Source organism: Falco cherrug, chromosome 2 (genome assembly GCF_023634085.1).
Source record: "Falco cherrug isolate bFalChe1 chromosome 2, bFalChe1.pri, whole genome shotgun sequence".
Taxonomy (NCBI): domain Eukaryota; kingdom Metazoa; phylum Chordata; class Aves; order Falconiformes; family Falconidae; genus Falco; species Falco cherrug.
The window spans coordinates 80,835,573-80,854,577 of NC_073698.1; the positions used below are offsets into that span (position 1 = coordinate 80,835,573).

The 19,005-nt window shown below is 44.0% G+C and overlaps 1 protein-coding gene and 1 long non-coding RNA gene across 3 annotated transcripts in view; one reads left to right on the forward strand and one right to left on the reverse strand.

Moving 5' to 3' along the window:
* Nucleotides 1–14,248: 14,248 nt before the first annotated feature.
* On the reverse strand, nt 14,249–18,045 carry LOC114015684 (uncharacterized). The gene is made up of 2 exons (XR_003559736.2): nt 16,369–18,045; nt 14,249–15,150 (listed from the first exon to the last, which is right to left on the reverse strand). It is a non-coding gene; the product is annotated as an uncharacterized LOC114015684 (long non-coding RNA).
* A 632-nt stretch (nt 18,046–18,677) lies between these two features.
* The window catches only part of TRAPPC10 (trafficking protein particle complex subunit 10), a 44,358-nt gene continuing 44,030 nt past the window's right edge, over nt 18,678–19,005 (forward strand). The window contains exon 1 of one of the 2 annotated variants that reach the window (XM_055702366.1): nt 18,678–18,893. In XM_055702366.1, the coding sequence (XP_055558341.1) occupies nt 18,803–18,893 (91 nt within the window). In that variant the 5' untranslated portion in view covers nt 18,678–18,802. The remainder of the gene's footprint in view (nt 18,894–19,005) is intronic. The other variant, XM_055702367.1, reaches the window with a different exon arrangement.

Here is a 19,005-nt window from a genome sequence, read left to right on the forward strand (position 1 = left end):
GCCCAAGTGTTGCATTCAGATGCTGGAGGCCAATGCAGATAAGAGTGAAGAATCCATTCCTACATTTCCTTTGAAAATCAAATGCAACAGCGTAACTCAGCATCTCCTAGATGCCCGAGAGCTTACGTTTCTTGGTGTGAAGTTCCTGGTTCGCAGCAGATGATTACTACACGTTCTGGTTTATGCCTGTAGAAAGAAACCCATCCCTATAATGGTAATGCTGAATTTGTACTTTGAGCTGGTTTGCCGCAGCTACTTGCTTCTGTATTTCTGAAACTTGACTGTAATGGGCTGCTCCAGCGCTGCCAGTGCTGGGGGAAGCCGGGATTTGAAGCAGGTGGCAGCTGTGCTGAGAGCTGCAAGGTGTGTCGCTGAAGGAAGGTGGAACACTGCAAAGTGCATCGCTGGAAGGAGGAAGAACACCAACAGGTCTGGCCAAATTCTTGTCCTGAGAAAATTGAGTGATTGCCAGGAGCTTTGCAAACCAGAGATGTGTGTAATGTGAGTAGGCAAACTCAGACTCTAATATGAATGTGAAACCTCCCTGTGACAACTTGCAAGGTAGTCCTTGCCACGCGGGGTCAGAATTTGTTTTAAGGGCTTGTTACAGTTAGCAGCTCTTACTCTGCCAGGCTTCCCCCTGTTTATCTCAAAGACTGCGTTTATCTGATTGTCTCGGCAATCTCTGCATCAAAAGCCTTGCGGATTGTTGGTTTTGGGTTTTTTTACTTGCTGTGGTTTTGAGGGAAGACGTCCTGGAAGTCAGTGTTACAGGGTCTGCACCACATTTAGTAGCCACCAGAAAATGTCAGGAAAGTATTTCATACTTCGGAATTGGGGAGACAGTGGATTGGCATCTGTAAGACAAACATGTCACGTTTCTCTTGTCCTCAGCCTCTCTAGGTTTATGGAAAGCTGCCTGTATTTCTTAAAATGTGATACCTGCAGTTACAAGCCATTCCTTGGGTTTTGAAACTGTGAAGAAAATGAATTTGTGCACTTTCACTGTTGAGAGTACTTGAGTGCAGCTGATTGTCTACTTCTACAAAGCTTTACGTTAGCAGAAGCAGTATCTTATCTTTTGAAGATGAAATTACTTTAAAGATAGACACTTTAGCAGAAACCAGATTATAATAGGACTTCTAAGACATAAATTGGAAGTATTCTTTAGCGTGAGAGCTACCACCACCAATTTGCAGTCTTACATAGGTTTTCTTTCTTTCCTTTGATTATTTTTATTTTGGCCACTGTGCATTTTCAAGGAACACACACTAATTTACTAGTCACACTAAAATCTAATTTGCAAAGGGAGGAAGAGTGGGCAGCAGAGGCTAATCAGGAATGAATTACTTTTTTCCCCTAAGGATGAACTGGTTCTGTGGAGCTCCTTTATTATGTGCATGTGCATCTGTGCAGAGAGCCAAGCCGCATCCCTTTGTATTATTTTGCTTCAGCTTTGTCAGAGCTGTACCTTGTGACAAGTGAATGCTACTTGCCTGAACACCAGGCAGCCAGTGTCAGCTGGCATGTCGCTCACTCCTAAAGATCACCAGCAAGTACTGTAGCTTTAATGAAAACCTCTCTGAGAAAACACCGTTCTTAACCTGATTGATTTGTTACACTTCCCTCCAAATGACAAGTTTGTAAGTACTAGATGATCATTATTAGCCAAATCTAACAAGTAATAAAACTGTAATACAGGGTATGCATTTACTGTGCATGTGTATATATTTTTGTACATTTTTACAGTTATTTCCTACACTTGATTTTATGACGTTCAGAAGAGGTGCATCAATCTGGTTAAAAATAAGAAGCTATTAAGAAGACCCAACCCTGTCACCTGCTGTAGTTTCTACTAAGTACTGTGCCCAAACAAATACGCAGATTTACAGTGCTATGCAAATATTACTTTGTAAGTTGTCTCTTAAATTTTGCTTTAGTTCACGCTGTTTTTACTGGGCTTTCAGAAAAAGATTAACGCAAAAAACTCATCTTGTAAAATAAAATAGCTTTGGCTGTGTAAAAGTACTGTATATTAAGAATTTCATTCATGCTTTCAGTTGCTTATTTTAACTGTACATGATTTTGTACATAATATGCTGGCATAGAGGGTTTTTTAATTGTGCTTGAATGAAAATGGATGACTGCCCGGTGTCTGGTTTTGGTGATATTACTGAGAAAGTAGCTGATAATGTAACTGTTAAAGGAGGATTTCACACAGATGTGGGTACCCCTAGCTTGCTTTAATCACAACTCAGGGCTGGGCCACCACCTCGGTAGTTGGCCGAGTACAAAGAGATGCAGCACAGCTTAGATACACTGATCAGATCATTAGTCAGTGTCCAAGGTTTTTAGGAGTTTCCTTTGGTCTTACCAGCTCTGGAATCCATCACCCGATCCTGTCCCTGTTGATTCATCTATTTGTTCCAGTCTCTGCCTTGGTTTCGGGGTCGTCCTCAGATCACGATCTTCTTTCTGCCTGCTTTAACTCACACAATCCTTCAAGCACACTTAAGTCTTTGAACAAGCAATGCCTGTTCATCTATATTAATTTTTCTAAAGCTGTCTGCATTTCAGAAAGCACCTGCGTAAACAAATTGATCATCTATTGCTTTTCTATTCTCCTACTGATTAACTTGACTGGGTTTTAAACCGGCCTTGGATTAGGGCTATGCAAGGCCTGAGGCCTGGTTATGCCTGTTAGCAGCTTCAGCACTTAAAGAAAATGCAGTTTGAATCAAGAAATTTAAACGACTGGGAGATCTGCATCCTTTTCCCATTTGCTACTCTGGGTTTTGTACCTAAATATGTACTAAGGGCTATTTTTCTTTTTGCTTTGGTGGTTTTATTTCCATTCATGCTTTTTGGTCTCAGTCCTGCAGACTGATCCATGTGTCTGCAGCAGTAACCTGGGTGGATCATTATGTCGGGGCTGCAAGTAAAGAAAATTTTAACCCTCTGCCGTTCCCTGCACTAAGCCCATCATGGAGAGCTGTGGCAGGACAGTGCATCACTGTAGCATTTATAGAAGCAGTACATAAAAGTTTTACATGGCTCCTCCAAATGACTGGGGTGAGGGGAAGGATGTTCCTTTCCTGAGAATCCACCAAAGTAAACCCAAAGCTGTATGATCTGAGAAGCTGAGACTCCAGCAGGGTAAGCTGGCTATATGGATAGATGCTGTAGATTAAAACCAGTTTTTCAAATCTGACATCTTCTAAGTTTCTGTGTTTCACTGGAAGATGAAGACCTCTCCCCTTCCTCAGCTCATACACTTCCACCTGAAAGCAAGACCCACTGGAAGATCACTTGGCGTTGTTGCTCCCTTCCCCATACCTTTATCAGAAAGCTGCCCCACAGAAGCAGATCTCTACAATTTTTGCCTCTAGTATACCCCCGGCCTGCCTCTGTACATGCTCGGTCCCAGAAGACATCAGCTCTTCAGGACACTTATGCCCATAACAAATGACAGATGTGTGATAATACCACGTTCCTCTGTCATCTTTTTGCTAGACTGCAAGCACAGAGTTCTTGGTTTCTCCTGTTTTCCCTTCCCTGATCCTTTGCTCCTTTGAATAGTTTAGGTTGTGCTGAGCTGCCTTAAGATGACACATCAGCTGCACCATGCGTCACTCGAGGGGCAGACCTTTTTTGTGGAGAGGATGGGCTCTGGTTCTATGAGTACACAAGTAGAAACCTCTTTCCTGTTACTTCCTAGTTTGCATAAATGCAGGTTTTCTTACCTCTCCATTGAATCTCCTCATATCCATAACTCATTTTTAGAGGCCAATGCTTTTGATCTGGAAATATTTATGCTCTGTTTCAGGACTATTTTTTTCAGCTTTAAGGTGAAAAATATGGGTTGAAGTTTTTATCAGTGCAGCATAACAAAGAATTCATTTGGTTAAGGTGGTCTTACCCTTAGTTACATGCATGCAAAAGCCAAGCCATGAAAAGCAAAGCCCCAGCTGATGGCAGAGCTCTGTTCCTGAATGTCTGTTGTCTTGCCTCGCGCTACAGCAGAGACGTTCCTGTTAATTCTTTTCCTCAGAGAGATCTGTCTTCTGTCATTGCCTATCCGCCTGCCCTTCTGCAAGTCCTCTTCCCTAAACTGCATTCTCTTTTTGAACCAGTCCGTGTCAGACATCACAACTACACGTACTGGACAAGCAAAGCAGCTGGCAGTGGGCTGAGTGGACAAGGGCAGGTTAATGGGGCAGCGTGCCACCACAGCGTTGGACAGCCAGTGCTGCATAAGGTAGCTGTGGAAATGGAAGAAAACATGTATTGCTTTGATGAAGGCACGGGGAACGTTATGTGGTTTGTTTCTGTACTAAGCAGTGACCTTTAGGTTGTGGGAGTTTCTTACACACCCTCTCTTTAAATTGCAGACCCAGTAAGAAGTTGACTGTGGTGGTGGTGGCAGCACTTTCTGGGTGTAGTTCTTCTAGGTTCCTTGACCTCACTTACTGCACCCTTTTTCTTCCAATAGGGCATTAATATATTTGGGAAAACAGCCTGAAATTCCATAAAAGCAGTGCTGTGTTCTCAACACCAGATGCAATCGGCTGCTGCGCTGGGGTTGAGCCCATGTTTCAGATGTGCTGTGCTCCTGGCTGCAGTTACGTTGGGCAGAGGGCTTTTGGGGGGAGGAACAGCTGAATGCACTTTGTACATACTTCTAAGACTGGAACCTGTTCCTGAGAGGGTTGAGAGAGTCCATCTATGAGACAAAACTTTATGTAAGTGTAACAGATTTTATAGGTAGGCACAAGCTTAATAACTGTGGTATGGGTTAAGGAAGTACTCTTCTGAATTTTGCCACCTTATGGATTCACATCCATGAACCTAGAATATTTATATATTTCTATCTATCTATCTATATATTTATATATGTATCTGTCTATATAGATAGAGATCTGTCAGAAACCAATACCCTCTGACTGGATTCTTTTAGATACCACACATATGGAGGGCGCAGTGTTTCATTCCCCCTGTGCTGGTCTGCCTGACTCGGGGAGATGTTTGCACTACCAGTTGATCTGCTCAAGCGCTGATAGCTGTTTATCTAAAGCAAAGGCCACCCTCTGGTCCCCTCTGTGTTGAGCTAAAGTCACCTTGCTTTGCAACAGCTGCAGTCAATCACACCCTGTGTTGTTCCCTGAGCTTCACAGGCACATCACCCTTGTCCATCTCCACTGAGCCTTCTTCCCTTCTCTAGGGCTTTATTGGTCAGCGATGATGATATCATATATGATATCAGTATATCATATGATATATGGTATCATATCAATATATTGTATGAGATAGATATATATAAATATCCCCTATAATGCCAACGTCTTTATGTTCTTGCTGTGATAAAAGCACGTGCCAAAGGGGCAGGGCTGGGGTGGGCTATATGGTGAGCTGCCGGGGCTGGAGCTGTGCCGCCTGGGGGGGTGGCTGGAGCGAGCACTCCTGCTCGCTGCTGGAAAGCCAAAGCACATTGCTTCCCAAGGCGTTTGCTAGAGCGCAGACTACTAAAAAGCAGGTGCCACCTTGCCATCTGCGGTAAATGCCTCTGCACAGACACGTTGTAATTTTATTTGTGGAGAAGGCGGTGCAGAGCACAGTTGACTCTGATGACAGGTTGTTTTTCTTTTCTTCACTGTGGCTTGTGATGTGAGCTGCCTTTGGGTTTTATCTTGCTGATGTAGGGCAATATTTGCAAAAGCTGAATTCAGCAGTGGCCTAGTTGTCTTGTGACATCTCTTGTTTATTTGTCCAATGCAGTTACAAGCAGCTACGTGCTAGTGCTTGCTCCATTTATGAGGAAAATCAGTAAAAGAAAGAAACTAGGCAGGGTTTAAGAACACATATAAATCTCCTCCATGCTACTTCTTGTATGCTTCCCGTCAGCTCAAAGCTCCTTGTCAAAGGTAGGAAAGTGCTACACTCCCCTTTTTTCCTCCCTTTTAATTCAGCTGTAGTAAAGTTATATAGTCAAGATTAGGGCTGGAAGCTGCGTCTTTCAGTTGTAGACCTCTACCATGCAGATACACTTCTGCACGCTCTCATAGGCTGCTGCTTCCAGTCCGTGGAGAGAACGCTGTTGTGGTAGGGGTTTGGGCTTTCCCCTGGCATTCGTGTTTCGTCCATCACCCTGGGGAAGCGTGAGCCCTTTCGTGGTGGTTTCCAGAAAGGACAATGCTGCATCTTATTCCATCTAGTCAAAGCTCTCCACTTTACAATCCAGCCAGGCAGGACTTGTGGAGCAGAACATGGGCCTTGCAGCTTGTTGGGCCATCACACATTTCCATTTACGTGGTGATATTTAAGACTATGAGTTTATTTGAACTAAATCCTGTTTGGACCATTGTAGTGACTGGGGTATGTATAATTGTCTCCTCAGGCATTAGTAGCCAGAAAATAGCCTCGTACAGCTGATATGGTTCCTCTTACGTCTTTGTAGATGGGACAGGATGGTAGATGGAGGATTGCAGACCTAATGACCACCTGCACTTTCCCTCTGCACAGCAAAGCTGTTTTGCAGGTTGCGTAAGTGGCGTCCACCGTGCCACAGAGCTGAGCCGATCTCCAGGGGCTTCTTGGGGAAAAATCCTTCCCACTGCAGTTACTCCTTTCTTCACACAACCACTGCTAGCGTCATGTTTGAGCAAATGAGACCAGCTTGTTTTACACACAAGTGGTCTTTCTTCCAGCTGCAAGGTATTACTTCAAGCAATTGCACTAAAATGAGGCATTAGGAAAACGTAATTGATGCTGAACGGCCGGACTAAGCACTCCATTAGGTGTTTTTACCGGTTTTGCTGCTTTGTTCCTCCCATGTTACACCCAGCGCATAATCATGTAATTCCCATCATTTGCAAAGTTTTATTCCAAGTCTCTGGTATTTTAAAGGCCTATATTAACTGGTTTTGCCTTTTTTTTTTAATTTTAAAATTGAAGGCTTTCAGTACACAGCATTTGTTTGGGTTATGGTGGCATAGTCTGCCAGAAGGATGGGGAGGCATTGCTTGCTCTCTCCGCCAGCCGGTAGGTTGAATGAGACTCACTAACTGAACATGATAAAGAGTTTGCCTGGCAAATCCCATATTTCTTACCTGATAAATTTAATATTAATGCCTCACTAAAGGATGGAGAAGACCTAAAACTGCTGAGAAATGCTTCTGTGAAAAGGCCTTTGAATATTATGCAGCTGTGAGGTATGAACAAGGCGCAACCATGTGCTGCGGAGTGGAACCCTGTATTTTGGGGGAAGGAAATCTGCTCAGACCAGTGTTAGTTCCCTGTCAGATGGGAATAAACAAACAACACTCTCACCCCCAGCCCAGAACCACAGCAAGATGGGAAACCTGCAAACTTGTTATTTCCTGATACCATGCACTCTTTTGCTGGCAACCATACAAGACAGTTGGCCTATCTAAATTAAATATTGAACATAAATTATTGCTGTTAACTCAAATGCAATAATGTGGCTAGGGAAAACAAATTGCACTGAAGCAATATGGTTTTTTCTTACTCTCGAAGGGATCTCTCAGTGGAGCAATCTCTGGAGCTAATATTAGGTCTGGGAATGTCATAGGAACTAATAGGATTAGGCACGTGACTTCCTTTTCAGTCTGACAGGAGCCAGGTGTTTAGTTCCCTTGGGCTTCGCTGAGATTTCAGCACAGATTCAGAAGCGGCACCCAAATCATCATTACACCCAGATTTTCCTCTCCGGCTTTCCCCCAGGCAAGGAGAGATTTGTTAATTCAGCCATCAGAAGGGTAAATGGCCTTTCCAAGGAAAGGCACTTGGTGTGCAACCTGTGACAAAACAGTGCTTGCTCCCACTCAAGATGTAAACCAAAACTGAATAGCATAACTTCATATAGTACCGTCATTACAAAAATGAAATTATAGCATTGTGCTCCTCCACTCACAAGAGGATACCTGATCTCATTTACCAACAGCCCGTTTGGTGGGGGTTCAAGCTTAGTCTTACTCAGCTTCGGTTTGGTGCTTAGGGCTTTCTGTCTTCAGGCACAGCTGAAAAAGACTAACAGGGTGTTAAAGGTAGTGAGGGATTGTTTGCAGTGCCACCAGGGGACTCCGGATATAAGTAGCATGGCCTGTTAACAAGGTAGTAAATATTTCTAGTTGGGGGCAGTGGTGGTCAGAGCAAGAACTGATGAGAGATCTCATTGTGCTTTCCCTCCTGTCAATGATATCTTTTATTTTACAGCTGTCTTAGTAGCTTTATTATTACAACCACCGATGTCTAATAGGATGGAACCCTAAAATAGAAACCTGTGGCGGAAAAAGCCCGTGCTTTGTGGATGTCTCTGTGATCTCAAAACTTATGGTGCTGCTGTGTCTCCAGTTGCTCAGTCTTTCTTCACTGTGAAATCACATATGCAATGAAATTAAAAGGTGGCAACCAGCAGTTTAATCTCCTCTGCAAGGGATACTGTTATCATGTAATTTAGGGTATCCAGCCTTTTCTTCAAATGTGAAGGCTGATCATTTGATGGTGGTGTAAGAAAAACATCTCCTAATGCAACTCACTCCTGTGAATGCTTCAGATAGGAAAACCCACACTCCATCCCTGCTCCCGCACATGAAAACATCTGACATCTTCCTAACTACATTCCAGTGCACATGTAGAAGTTGTCCTCCCTCCATCCACACTCAACACGATGAGTTAGGTTACACCCGTCATGTCACCACAGAACACAGTTCTACTGGTCCAGAGCAGGAAAAAAACCAAACCCAACTCTAAAGTGGAGGATTCTTATCTGAATATTTACTCTAGGCCAGGGGTCTTCAAACTACAGCCCGCGGGCTGGATACGGCCCCCCAGGGTCCTCAATCCGTCCCCCGGTATTTACAGAACCTCCCTGCCCCCCCCCCACTGGGGGTTGGGGGGGGAAACCAAGCAGCCGCAGGTGACCTCCTGCCACTTCATCCACGCGCCGGCCCCCTGTTTAAAAAGTTTGAGGACCCCTGCTCTAGGCTTACTGTGATGGCTTTCTAGACCTCTTCTTCAGTCCTCATTATTCTTGTAATACTTCCATTTTGCCACCCAGGGATGATCTGCCTAAGGTAAGCTTGCCAGGGAATCTCATTTCTAATTAATACTGAATTTTAATTTAATAACTAATAGCTTTTGACATGCTAGTTTTGAAATGAGCTTTCCCTTGATGAATTCAGAGAAGAGTATTTAAATAATGGTGTAACTCACTTTAAGATTCCCCCCCTCCCCTCTTTCCATCAATTTTTAATTATACATTGGACATGTGAGCTCTTCCCCAGGCTGGTGTGATGGACAGAGATCCTTCAAATTAGAAATGTTATGGTCTAGCTCTTACCAACTTCACCCATACTCTTCAGAAGTTAGTCCTAAGCAGGAGGATAAATGAAGAGAAGTAACAGCCCATAACTACTCCGTTACGGTATGTTTGTGCAAAAACATAATTGGTTGGTAAAGGTTTATTTCATTAATGTTTCCTGTAATGTATATTTTAAGTGAGTTCTAGAAATGACCACACATCCATGACGCTAAGAGTGTATTAAGTGAAAATGAATAGAGTCATGAATATCTGCCGGAGGAAAGAGCTGTCTTTTGGCCAGTCTGTACCGACCCCAGCTGAGGGTGTACAGGTGCAGGGGCCGCAGTGTAGAGCTGTTAAAACAACTTAACTAACAGTGACTGTCTCACAATAGCTGCACACTTGGCAGGGCTGGACAATGTGAAAAAGGGGGCTGGTTCAGAGGTGGGTGATGTAGAGAAGCAGTGTCCATGAAATGCCGGAGAGAGCACTGGATGCTATCAATTTGGATCTTGACATTTGAGACCAGTTAATTAGCCCTAGTGCCACCCTGCTGGCAGCTGAATGTTTGTATTGCAGGTTGGGTCCAGGATTGACATCCTGAAAATACTCTAGAGCTACAGGAACTCCTGGGGTTTGAGGACCTCCTCTGTCTGCTGGCACCTGACCTCGTTTCTGTCCACGCTGGAAGTGTGCTAGTTGAAAAGTTGTTTGGATTTATTTGAGCAGAGCTGTAAAAGGCTCTGAGGTCACTGTGCTATTACTAGTTAGTTTCTAAAGTTTGGGTGACTCAGGAAATGGATATAAATGACCTACTAGGGGAGAAGAAAAGGAGGCAAGTATAGTGGTGGCTTGGCCACCACTTGACCAGGTTGAATTCCTCTGGTCTTCGGAATTAGCTTGGAGTAAGAGCTGTCACGTCCACTTTTTCCTCTTCTTTCTTTTGTTTTGTTAGTGTGGTATAGGGGGAGAAAGCACAGTCGTTTGCTAATGTTATCACCCTGATAATGATGTTCATATGTTCATACTCAAAGTTCATGCTCAAAATTTCATACTTTGAATTTGTTCTCCTTTACCAAGGTGGATAATTGTAACATACTCAGCATTTGATCTGTGAGTTCAAATGCCTTTCTCCTCATGCCTGAAAGGTGAAGCTGCCTCTGATAACTCAAACATGCTGCCTTTTTGTAGCAGCTTCCCTGGATGAGTAGAATTTTTGAGAGCTATTTGAAGCAAGCTGTTTGGAAAAGGAGGAAAGTCTGTCTTAAGAGATGCTAGAGAGAGAGACATTGCCAGGAAAGGAAGTTTCTTTGAGTCCCAGAAGGCAAAGGCAGATGTTGACAAGATTATGCAGATGGTGTTGGAGAAATAGCATGCTACTGATTTTCCCCTCTAGGCTAGGTAGCATCTTCCCCTCCCTGCTCCAGCTGCTCTGCCCTGGCTTGCTGACCACTTTTTCTGTAGACTCCTTCTTAAATGCTTTCTCTTTTCTTTTCTCTCTGCTTCTTCAGGCTGTTAGCTTTTCCTGAGCCTTCTGGAAGGTCTTTGATCCCATGTTTCAACCTAGTCCCTCTGGTTTGTCTTGGTGGCCATTTAGGGATTTTTGAACAAGGACACATGCAGCTCTTCAGCAAAGTTATTAGCTCTTCCTTTGCATTTCCCTGTATTTCCATAATTCTGGTAATGGGGGCAGTTCACACAGCATAGCATTTCTGCTGCAGAAACACAGACACTGGATGGAATGAAAATGCTCTTGAATACAGCTGGTATGGAAATGGGTTCCCCATGCTGGTTTTGTTGCTATTAGATAAATTTTGGTCATTCTTTCCTTGGTCGTTACTTTCTGAAATAAAAAGCCAAAATTCTGATTAGTACGTACAGCTAATGATTTGTGGTTGAATTCACTTTACAATATTACAAAAGAACTTCCCAAATGTAAAAATCTTAACAATTTTTTTCTGTTTCTGCAGGTGGCTGTGAATTCATGAAGTTAGTTAATTAAACCAGAATTTCCGAAGGAAAACTCATTCAGTTAAAAATAATCAATCGACTGCATGCCAAAGTGTTTTATTTGTTATGACCCAGAAATGACAAACAGTTAAGTATGCTTCCAGCATTAATTTTTACTTTCTTTCATGCACAAATTTCATTGTAGAATGTATCCACCATATTTTTACTCTTGTAGTACAGTAAGGTGAAAAGCCATTGCTAAGTTGATATCAAATGCACAGATCAGTAACTTCTGGTTTCAATGTTAGGATCACCTTAACGAGTCAAAGTCTAGGCAAAGAAATGAAAGTACTTAAGTGTAGAAAAATAACTTCAATTAATTATTTAATGGGACAAATACATTGTGTCTCATTTTTATAGTAGTTTGATTAACAGGAATCATCTGAAAATACATCTAAAAACACTGTCCGTTGACACGGGTTTGTGTCTGTGTGCCAGCGCACTGTTCACTGCCAGGCCACAAGCCGGCGGCACTGGACTGCGCCGTTTGGGGCCGGTTTTCTGACTGCTGCCCGCAAACTGACATGAAAACACAAACTATGAATTTGCATCTATGTCTGAGTCCTTGCATTCCTTTGGGAAAATGTTTCCTTCAGTACTTCCATAAAACTTAGTTGCGCTTAATAAGTAGATTTTTTAATTGCAAACACTGTACAGAGTGAATGAAAAGAGCAACTGCAGGCCATCTCAGTGGAAGCCCATGAACTTCAATATCAATTTCTCCAAAAATATTAATTACTAAAAGTATCAAGGGAAAAGGTAAGAACGTCCTACAAGCAAGGATTTATCTTTAAACCTTATTGGAAAAATTCATTTGAACTTTTCCCATATATAGAAGTTGATGCTCATCTTCCAGAAGGATTTCCATAGAAATTCCTTCTGAATTTTTCGTTCCAAACCTTGCTACTGTCCAGATGGTGATAAAGTTGAACATTCAAATATTCATTCTACCGATGAAGTTTCTCTTCTATAACCATTTTCAGGTCCAACGGGATTTGAACTTCTGGTAAAATGCCACATGTGTAAGCTATCTCCTACTATTTCACTCACAACTGTTGATCTGCCTAACAGGCTCCGTTTTAAGCAGCGGTGGTAACATGTCAAAGTCAGGGTGTTGTTCCATGAATCTCTCGGGCATAATCCGGGAGTAAGCCCTCTCGGGGAAACCAACCCAGTCTGTTAAGTGACATTGTTGCAAAACCGAGTAAGAGGTTGGGCACAGTGTAACTGGTACTAATTTCTGTGCCCGCATTGAAAAGCTCTGGCTTCAAGACTCTCCATGCAACTGAAAGTTGGCAGGATGATGATCTGAACCATTTAGATACTGCACCGCGTCTGGCTGGGGTGGAGTCAACTCCTTTCATACCAGCTCATAGAGTGCTGTTTTGAATTTGTGGCTATAATGGTGGTGTCGACACACTGAAGTTTTTGCTTTTGCTGAACAGAGCTTGCACAGCATCAAGTCCTTCTCTTTTTCCCAGTCTTCTCCTCCAGCAAGTAGGTTGAGGTGGGCCAGAGTCTGGGAGGGGACACAGGGACAGCTGACCCCAATTGGTCAAAGGGCTTTTCCATACCATATAATATCATAAGGTCATGTTCAGCAGTAAAAACGAGGGTAGAGGAAGAAGAACAGAGAGTTTTGGCTTCCAGGGTGGCTGTTATTCAAACACTGGCTGGGCACTGGTCTGCTTGTGGGAGGCAGTGAGTGATTTCCTTTGCTTCACCTTCTGTCTCTTTCCTTCACCTGTTAAACTGTCTTTATCTTAACCCATGTGTTTTCTCACTTTTATTCTTCCCCTTTTCTCCCCCTGTCCTGCTGGGGATGGAGGAGTGAGTGAGCAGGTGCGTGGCTGCTGGTCAGGGTCAGCCCACCATGTGAAACAGAAAGAAGTATTATAGTGTGGTCAGATGTAGGATAAAGCTATCTTTTTCATGAAAAATCTTTATTTGGAGGTCACCAGATGGGAGCAGTGGGATATGTAGATTAGAGAGAACAAGGAATTTTACATTCATGTCTGTTACTGCTGGCAAATCTTGGGATCCTAGGATCTACCATAATGTTCCTGGGCCTCCATTATCTTGAAGGCACAAAACTGGAGAGAGGGAATCAAATTACAGTGTGGACACTACTGGTTTTGTCTTCACCCTGGTCAAAACCTAGTATAGGAATTTTATTTTCCTCCTGTCACAGCCTTGCCCACTAAGGATCTTTTCCCTTCCTCAACACCATTCTCTGTTTGTCTTCTTTTCTGTCTCTGCCTCCCTAAAATAGGACAGTTGATACCATCTTCAAACTCAGAAGGAAGATCTTCAGACATGAATTTCCCCTGGTAATGGACATTCCATCAAAACATAAGGCAATTAGGGATACAACTTAACAGCTTCCCTTCCTTTTTCCTACTGTTCAAATGTTTGAAAGAATTTCAACACGGGTTGTTCCAGTAGGGACCTGAAGATCGACATCATATTTTAGGATTTAGTGTTACAACAATGAGCCAGGGCTTAATTAACCTTCTCGCTCTTTGGGAGACCTGAGACAGAGGATCCAGTTCCTCACAAAACCACTGCTGCTTCTCTTGCAGTTATTGAGCTCATTAATCTCTCTGACACTGTGCTTAGGACTACAGCTATATTTTATTTTGGTCAAGTTGAAGTGCTAAATATCTTGAAAAGAGAATGAAATTCCTCATCCTGCCTTGCAGAAAATATCATTCAAACAAACCAGTAACAGAAGAAGAGCTCAGGGAAAAAGAAAGAAGTGGGAAATCAGGAGCAGAAAAAGGTGTGGGATATGTTGACTTCTGTTTGCTGGACACCTGTGCTATGTGGGTTTGTGCTTCAGTACACATGAAATATGATAGAAGGGGACAATGAGAAATTTAAGCTTTTGTTTACATTAAGCACTGCACAATATAGATGTATGGCACATCTGAAATCAGTTTATTTCTCTGAAACAATCCCCACCTTTCAAGTCAGACTGCATTCCTCCTCCAGGAGGGAGAGTTCCCAAAAGCCATAGAAACTGCCCATGAAGCCAGAGTAACCCAAAATGAGCCATGTAACATGCTTCATGTTATACAGATGGAATTGCCTGATGGTAGTGACTATTGGGTATATAAATCTCTTAAGTCATCAATAAGAAGAAACATTGCAGCAGAACATTAACAACTGCAACCGTGCAAAATTTTGATGGAGAAAATTTTAAGTTCTCTGTTACCTTATAAACCCTATTGCAAAGAGAAGTTGTGAAATAAAGGGAGAGTCACCTGGCTGCAAGACCAGAGTGACTGATATACAAAGTAAAAGTTGGAAGAATAAATGCCAGCTATTGCCATTGAAACAGGTAATGATGTGCAGTTAAAGTTAGCATGAAACTTAGAGTCTGCATTTCCAAATGTAAGGAGTGAGCTTGTGCGCCTTGTTTTGGGAGAGTCCATTTTTTTCCAAGGTGGTTTTCCCTGCTAATGTGTTCTCATGCACCCAGAGTCCTGTTCCCCTAAACACCCACCTAAGGGAGCCAATGGTGTGTGCTACAGCCCTGTTTAGCCAGCACACCTCCGATGGCTTTGTGCAGAAGCCAGATGGTGAAGTAGGGATGAAAAAAAGGGCTGGTGCCCTTCTATCCACATCAACCTGAAATTTGGAGGAAGCTGAGATGCACAGAGACTTGGAAATGAGAAAACTCTTCTTGATCTAGTAACACATGTGCCGTCTTTTCATGCGGTCATACAGATGCCTCTTAGATTAATCTGCTCCTTCATACTGCACCTCAAAATCAAGATCCATTCCACTGGTGACCTACCTGGGCATTGAGCTTATTGCTATAATAGAAATGATAATGCTGGTATTTAGGAGAAACATTTGTACAGGCTCTGGCTGGCTACAAACTAGCTCAGGTTCAGCTCCTCCTCTCCCACTGATTAATCATTTAAAGTGCAGGTGTAATTATGCTCTGTTAATGTGACTAGGGAAAAGTTTTAGGTACCTGATAGCCAACAAACTGAAATGATGAAAAGAATTTGCTAATTGCTTTGCTAAAGAGAAAGTTTTGAATGTGTGATGTAATTTTATCTTGCTGTGCACATAAGGTTGAAAACTTGGAGGGAACTGTAGCACCATGATGGCCTGATATCTATAATATGATTGGGTTTTGTGGATACAAAATTATCATCCACTTAAAACATATATGATTTCCAGTAGAGACAGACAGTATTTTAAACATTGTTGGTGTAAAGGAAAGAAGAAAAGGAAAATTCTAATTGCAATTAAAGTGATCCTTTTTTCCCTTTCCCACATTTTCCCCAAAACCAAAATTTCATCCATTTGTTTCAAAATGCAAGGTAAAAGTACAATATTGATGAAGTGCCAATTTTCAAATGCTTTATTTTTTCTCTATATAGTTTACCATAAAAAAATCCTAGTTTTTCTCAGACCAGTCAGTTTCACTTCCCAGTCAAATTCACTTTCAAGTATTTCTGGCATTTAAACGCCTGAGAACACTGTGAAAAGTTGTTTCCTTAGTCTTCCAGGTCTTCTAGGCTATGTTAATGTGTCTGTCTCTCTCTTTTGTGTGTGTGTGTGTAAGATGGTTTAGGAATAAACCACAAGTGCAGATACATTTGCTTCATTCACTTTCAAAAACAGCTAGCAAGCTTAGGATGCAGCACTGGGTCCATTTAATAAAAACAGCTATACTGCAACTACAAAAACTAGATAGGAGATTGAATGTACATGAAATTATGTGGTGATTAAAAGTTTAATCCCAATGAACTACTGACCTTAGCTCTAATCTCTGACAAAAGGGGACAAGTGCTCTACAGTAAGGGGAGATCACTGGAAGACGTTCCTGCTTATTTGATTTGGGTTCGCCTGTTCATGCCTGTGCTGTTTAGGACTGTGCAGGATGGACTATTTGACAGATGCATGAAATGAGTTACTCTGCAGCTTACTAGAAGGAATTTATTATTTTTTAAACGTGCATATAACTTTTTCTTTTCTGGTTCAGTAAACCCTGTATTTGCCACATACTTATTACTTACACTGTAGAATGATGTATGTGCTGTCATTTTTAAAATAAAATTGTGCCATCATACATCTTGACTCTCACAGCACTAAAACAAAATAAAAAATAAAACGTTAGTGTCTAGCTGCTCATCTAAACCTGAAAATCAGATGTAACATTTTATTGTGCAATATAAGATTATTAAACTTTTGGACTTGTAAGGAATTCTGTATTTGACTGTGCCAAGGAAACAAGTCTTGTTACAACCAAGGTGAAAGAGAAGTTCTGTGCAAATGCTGCTGAATTCAAAGAATAGGAAACATTAATCCCCAAAGCAGAACAGAACAGTAGAGATATAACTGGGAATATTCATCTGCAGTACGGAATGAAACATGTTACAGGGATGTTGTAATTATTTTTGAAACAACATTATAAGCCCCGGAAATAGGGTTAAGGTTTTGCTGAAAGAAAATTCTAAACAAACTGGTTTCTGGAAATACTCAAACAGAACACTCAAACCACCTCAGCACAATGTCACTGTGCAATAAACAGTTATGATTAATACACAGATTATTTATAATCCTACCTTAGATTACATTTGGTTTTACACATGTACATAGTGTTTTTCATTTTTTTACCCCTTATGGCAGACTACTTTCAGTATGCTCTTCTGCATCTTATTTACTTCTATTTGAGACAGTAAGTCAATATCCCCTGAATTCAGGATTCTTGATTCTGAAGATGACCAAGGTAAACAGTAGAATCATTAAGAACAAAGGAATAGGATATCAGTCTACAGTAAGACAAGGGCTAATTTTATGAGTACTGAAGTCTAATACAATTAGACACAACAGAAGAGTAATAGCATATTATTTCTAAGCATTAAAAAACCCTACAGTACAAACCCTTAAACATTAAGGGCCATATTCACTGATATACTCCAACTGCTATGCATTGCTCTGGCATGGAAGTATGATTATGCCTCCTTTTCAGGAACCAGTTCTACACTTACATCTTACTCGCCTCCACTTACTCAGCTACCCATGCTACATGCTCTTTTCTCTTCCCTATAATCCTCCCTCTGAGCTCACACTCCAAACGCACAACTCTCTGTCCTTTCTTCTTCGTGGTTTCCATGGTCCAAGAACGTAACTCATGAATTATAAGGCCAGACATCTGTTGCCTGACTCATTATGACCTGCAAAGCCTATCTTGAAGATGGCTTGCAACAACACTGTAAAAGTAAAAACTAAAGCATTTGAGGCCAGTGGAAAATATGGTCCCTAATACACTTAAGTCCATTGAACTACCAGAGCTGTAGGCTCCAGCAGCCATGGGAACAACCTAGGCTCTGAAGCACAAACCACATGCTATCGAGCCCTGTGACTATGTTCCTTCTCTTTTCCCTACCAAGGCAGAAAAGGAGAAACAGTACCTCTCCATGCTACCACAGGGGATTATTCAAAGGTGACAAACACAGGCTTAAATCCATTTGTGAAAATTGGCAAGGCATCTGTCACACAAATCCCTTTTCTTCTAGGCCCAGAGCAGCCAACGCCACAGGTTTGCCCTCCGGCGCAGGCACAGCCCAGCCATGGCACAGCCTGGCAGGCCCCTCTCCCTGCCCAGCTGCCTTACAGGCCTCGGGCCACTGCCCGCTAAGCCCACCAGAGCCTTAAGAAGCCCCGTAACAAAAAAAAAAAAAATAAAAAAAAATTCAGGTCGCGCACACCGGGTGTCAGAAAAAATTCAGGTCGCGCACACCGGGTGTCAGTGAACAGGGCAGGCTCGGGGGGCTCTTTCCCTCAATCACCTCAGCGCACCCGGCAGTGGCAGCCCCCCTCCCAGCACCCTGGCGCTCCCGCCGGGCGGGAAAGCAGGAGCCGGCCCGGCCGCGGGGGCGAAGGCGGGCGGGCCGGCCAGGTAACCCTCTCGCCGTAGGTCCGGCCACCGCAGGCCGGACGTGACGCCTCCGCCCCCCGAAGGCTGCCGCGGCGCAGCCGACCGGCCGCACACCGGGGAGCCCAGCCGCGCCTCGGCGGCCGCACGGCCCCTCCCCGCCGCGGGGGGGGGAAGCTGCGCCCCGCCCGCTCCGCGCAAGCGCGCCCGCCGCCCCCCGCCCAGCGCTCCCCAGCCCCGCGCTTCCCCTTTATTTCACCCGTTTTCCGGGTTAACCCCTGTGCAGCCGCGCTGGGCCCGGCCGGCGGCGCCCCTGGCCGGCGGGCGGCGGCGCTCCCCGGAAGCGGTAATGCTCAGCCGGTGATCCAGGAAGCGGATGAGCTCGCCCGCCTTCCCCTCCGGAGCGGCGCTGCGGGGACGCGGGGAAGCGGGTGGGGGGAGGCGGGGGGGGGGCGCCAGCAGGCCCCGAGGCGGAGCGGCCCGTCCCAGCCCCCCGGCGCGGGGGGAGCGGCGGCGGCGTTTCCATGGCGCCGAGCGGGCGGGGGAGCCGGGGCTGAGGACCCCGCCCGCTCATGGACTCCGCCGCGGCGGCGGCCGCCGAGGAGGAGGGCAGGGAGAAGCCCCCGGTGATCTACACCATGGAGAACAAGCCCATCGTGACCTGTGAGTGCGCCCCGCGCCCCTCGACGGGCCTTAACGGCCGCCGCCGGGGCGGGGGGGGCGAGGCGAGGCGCAGCGGCAGTTCGGAGCGGGGCGCGGGGCGCTGGCCGGTGCC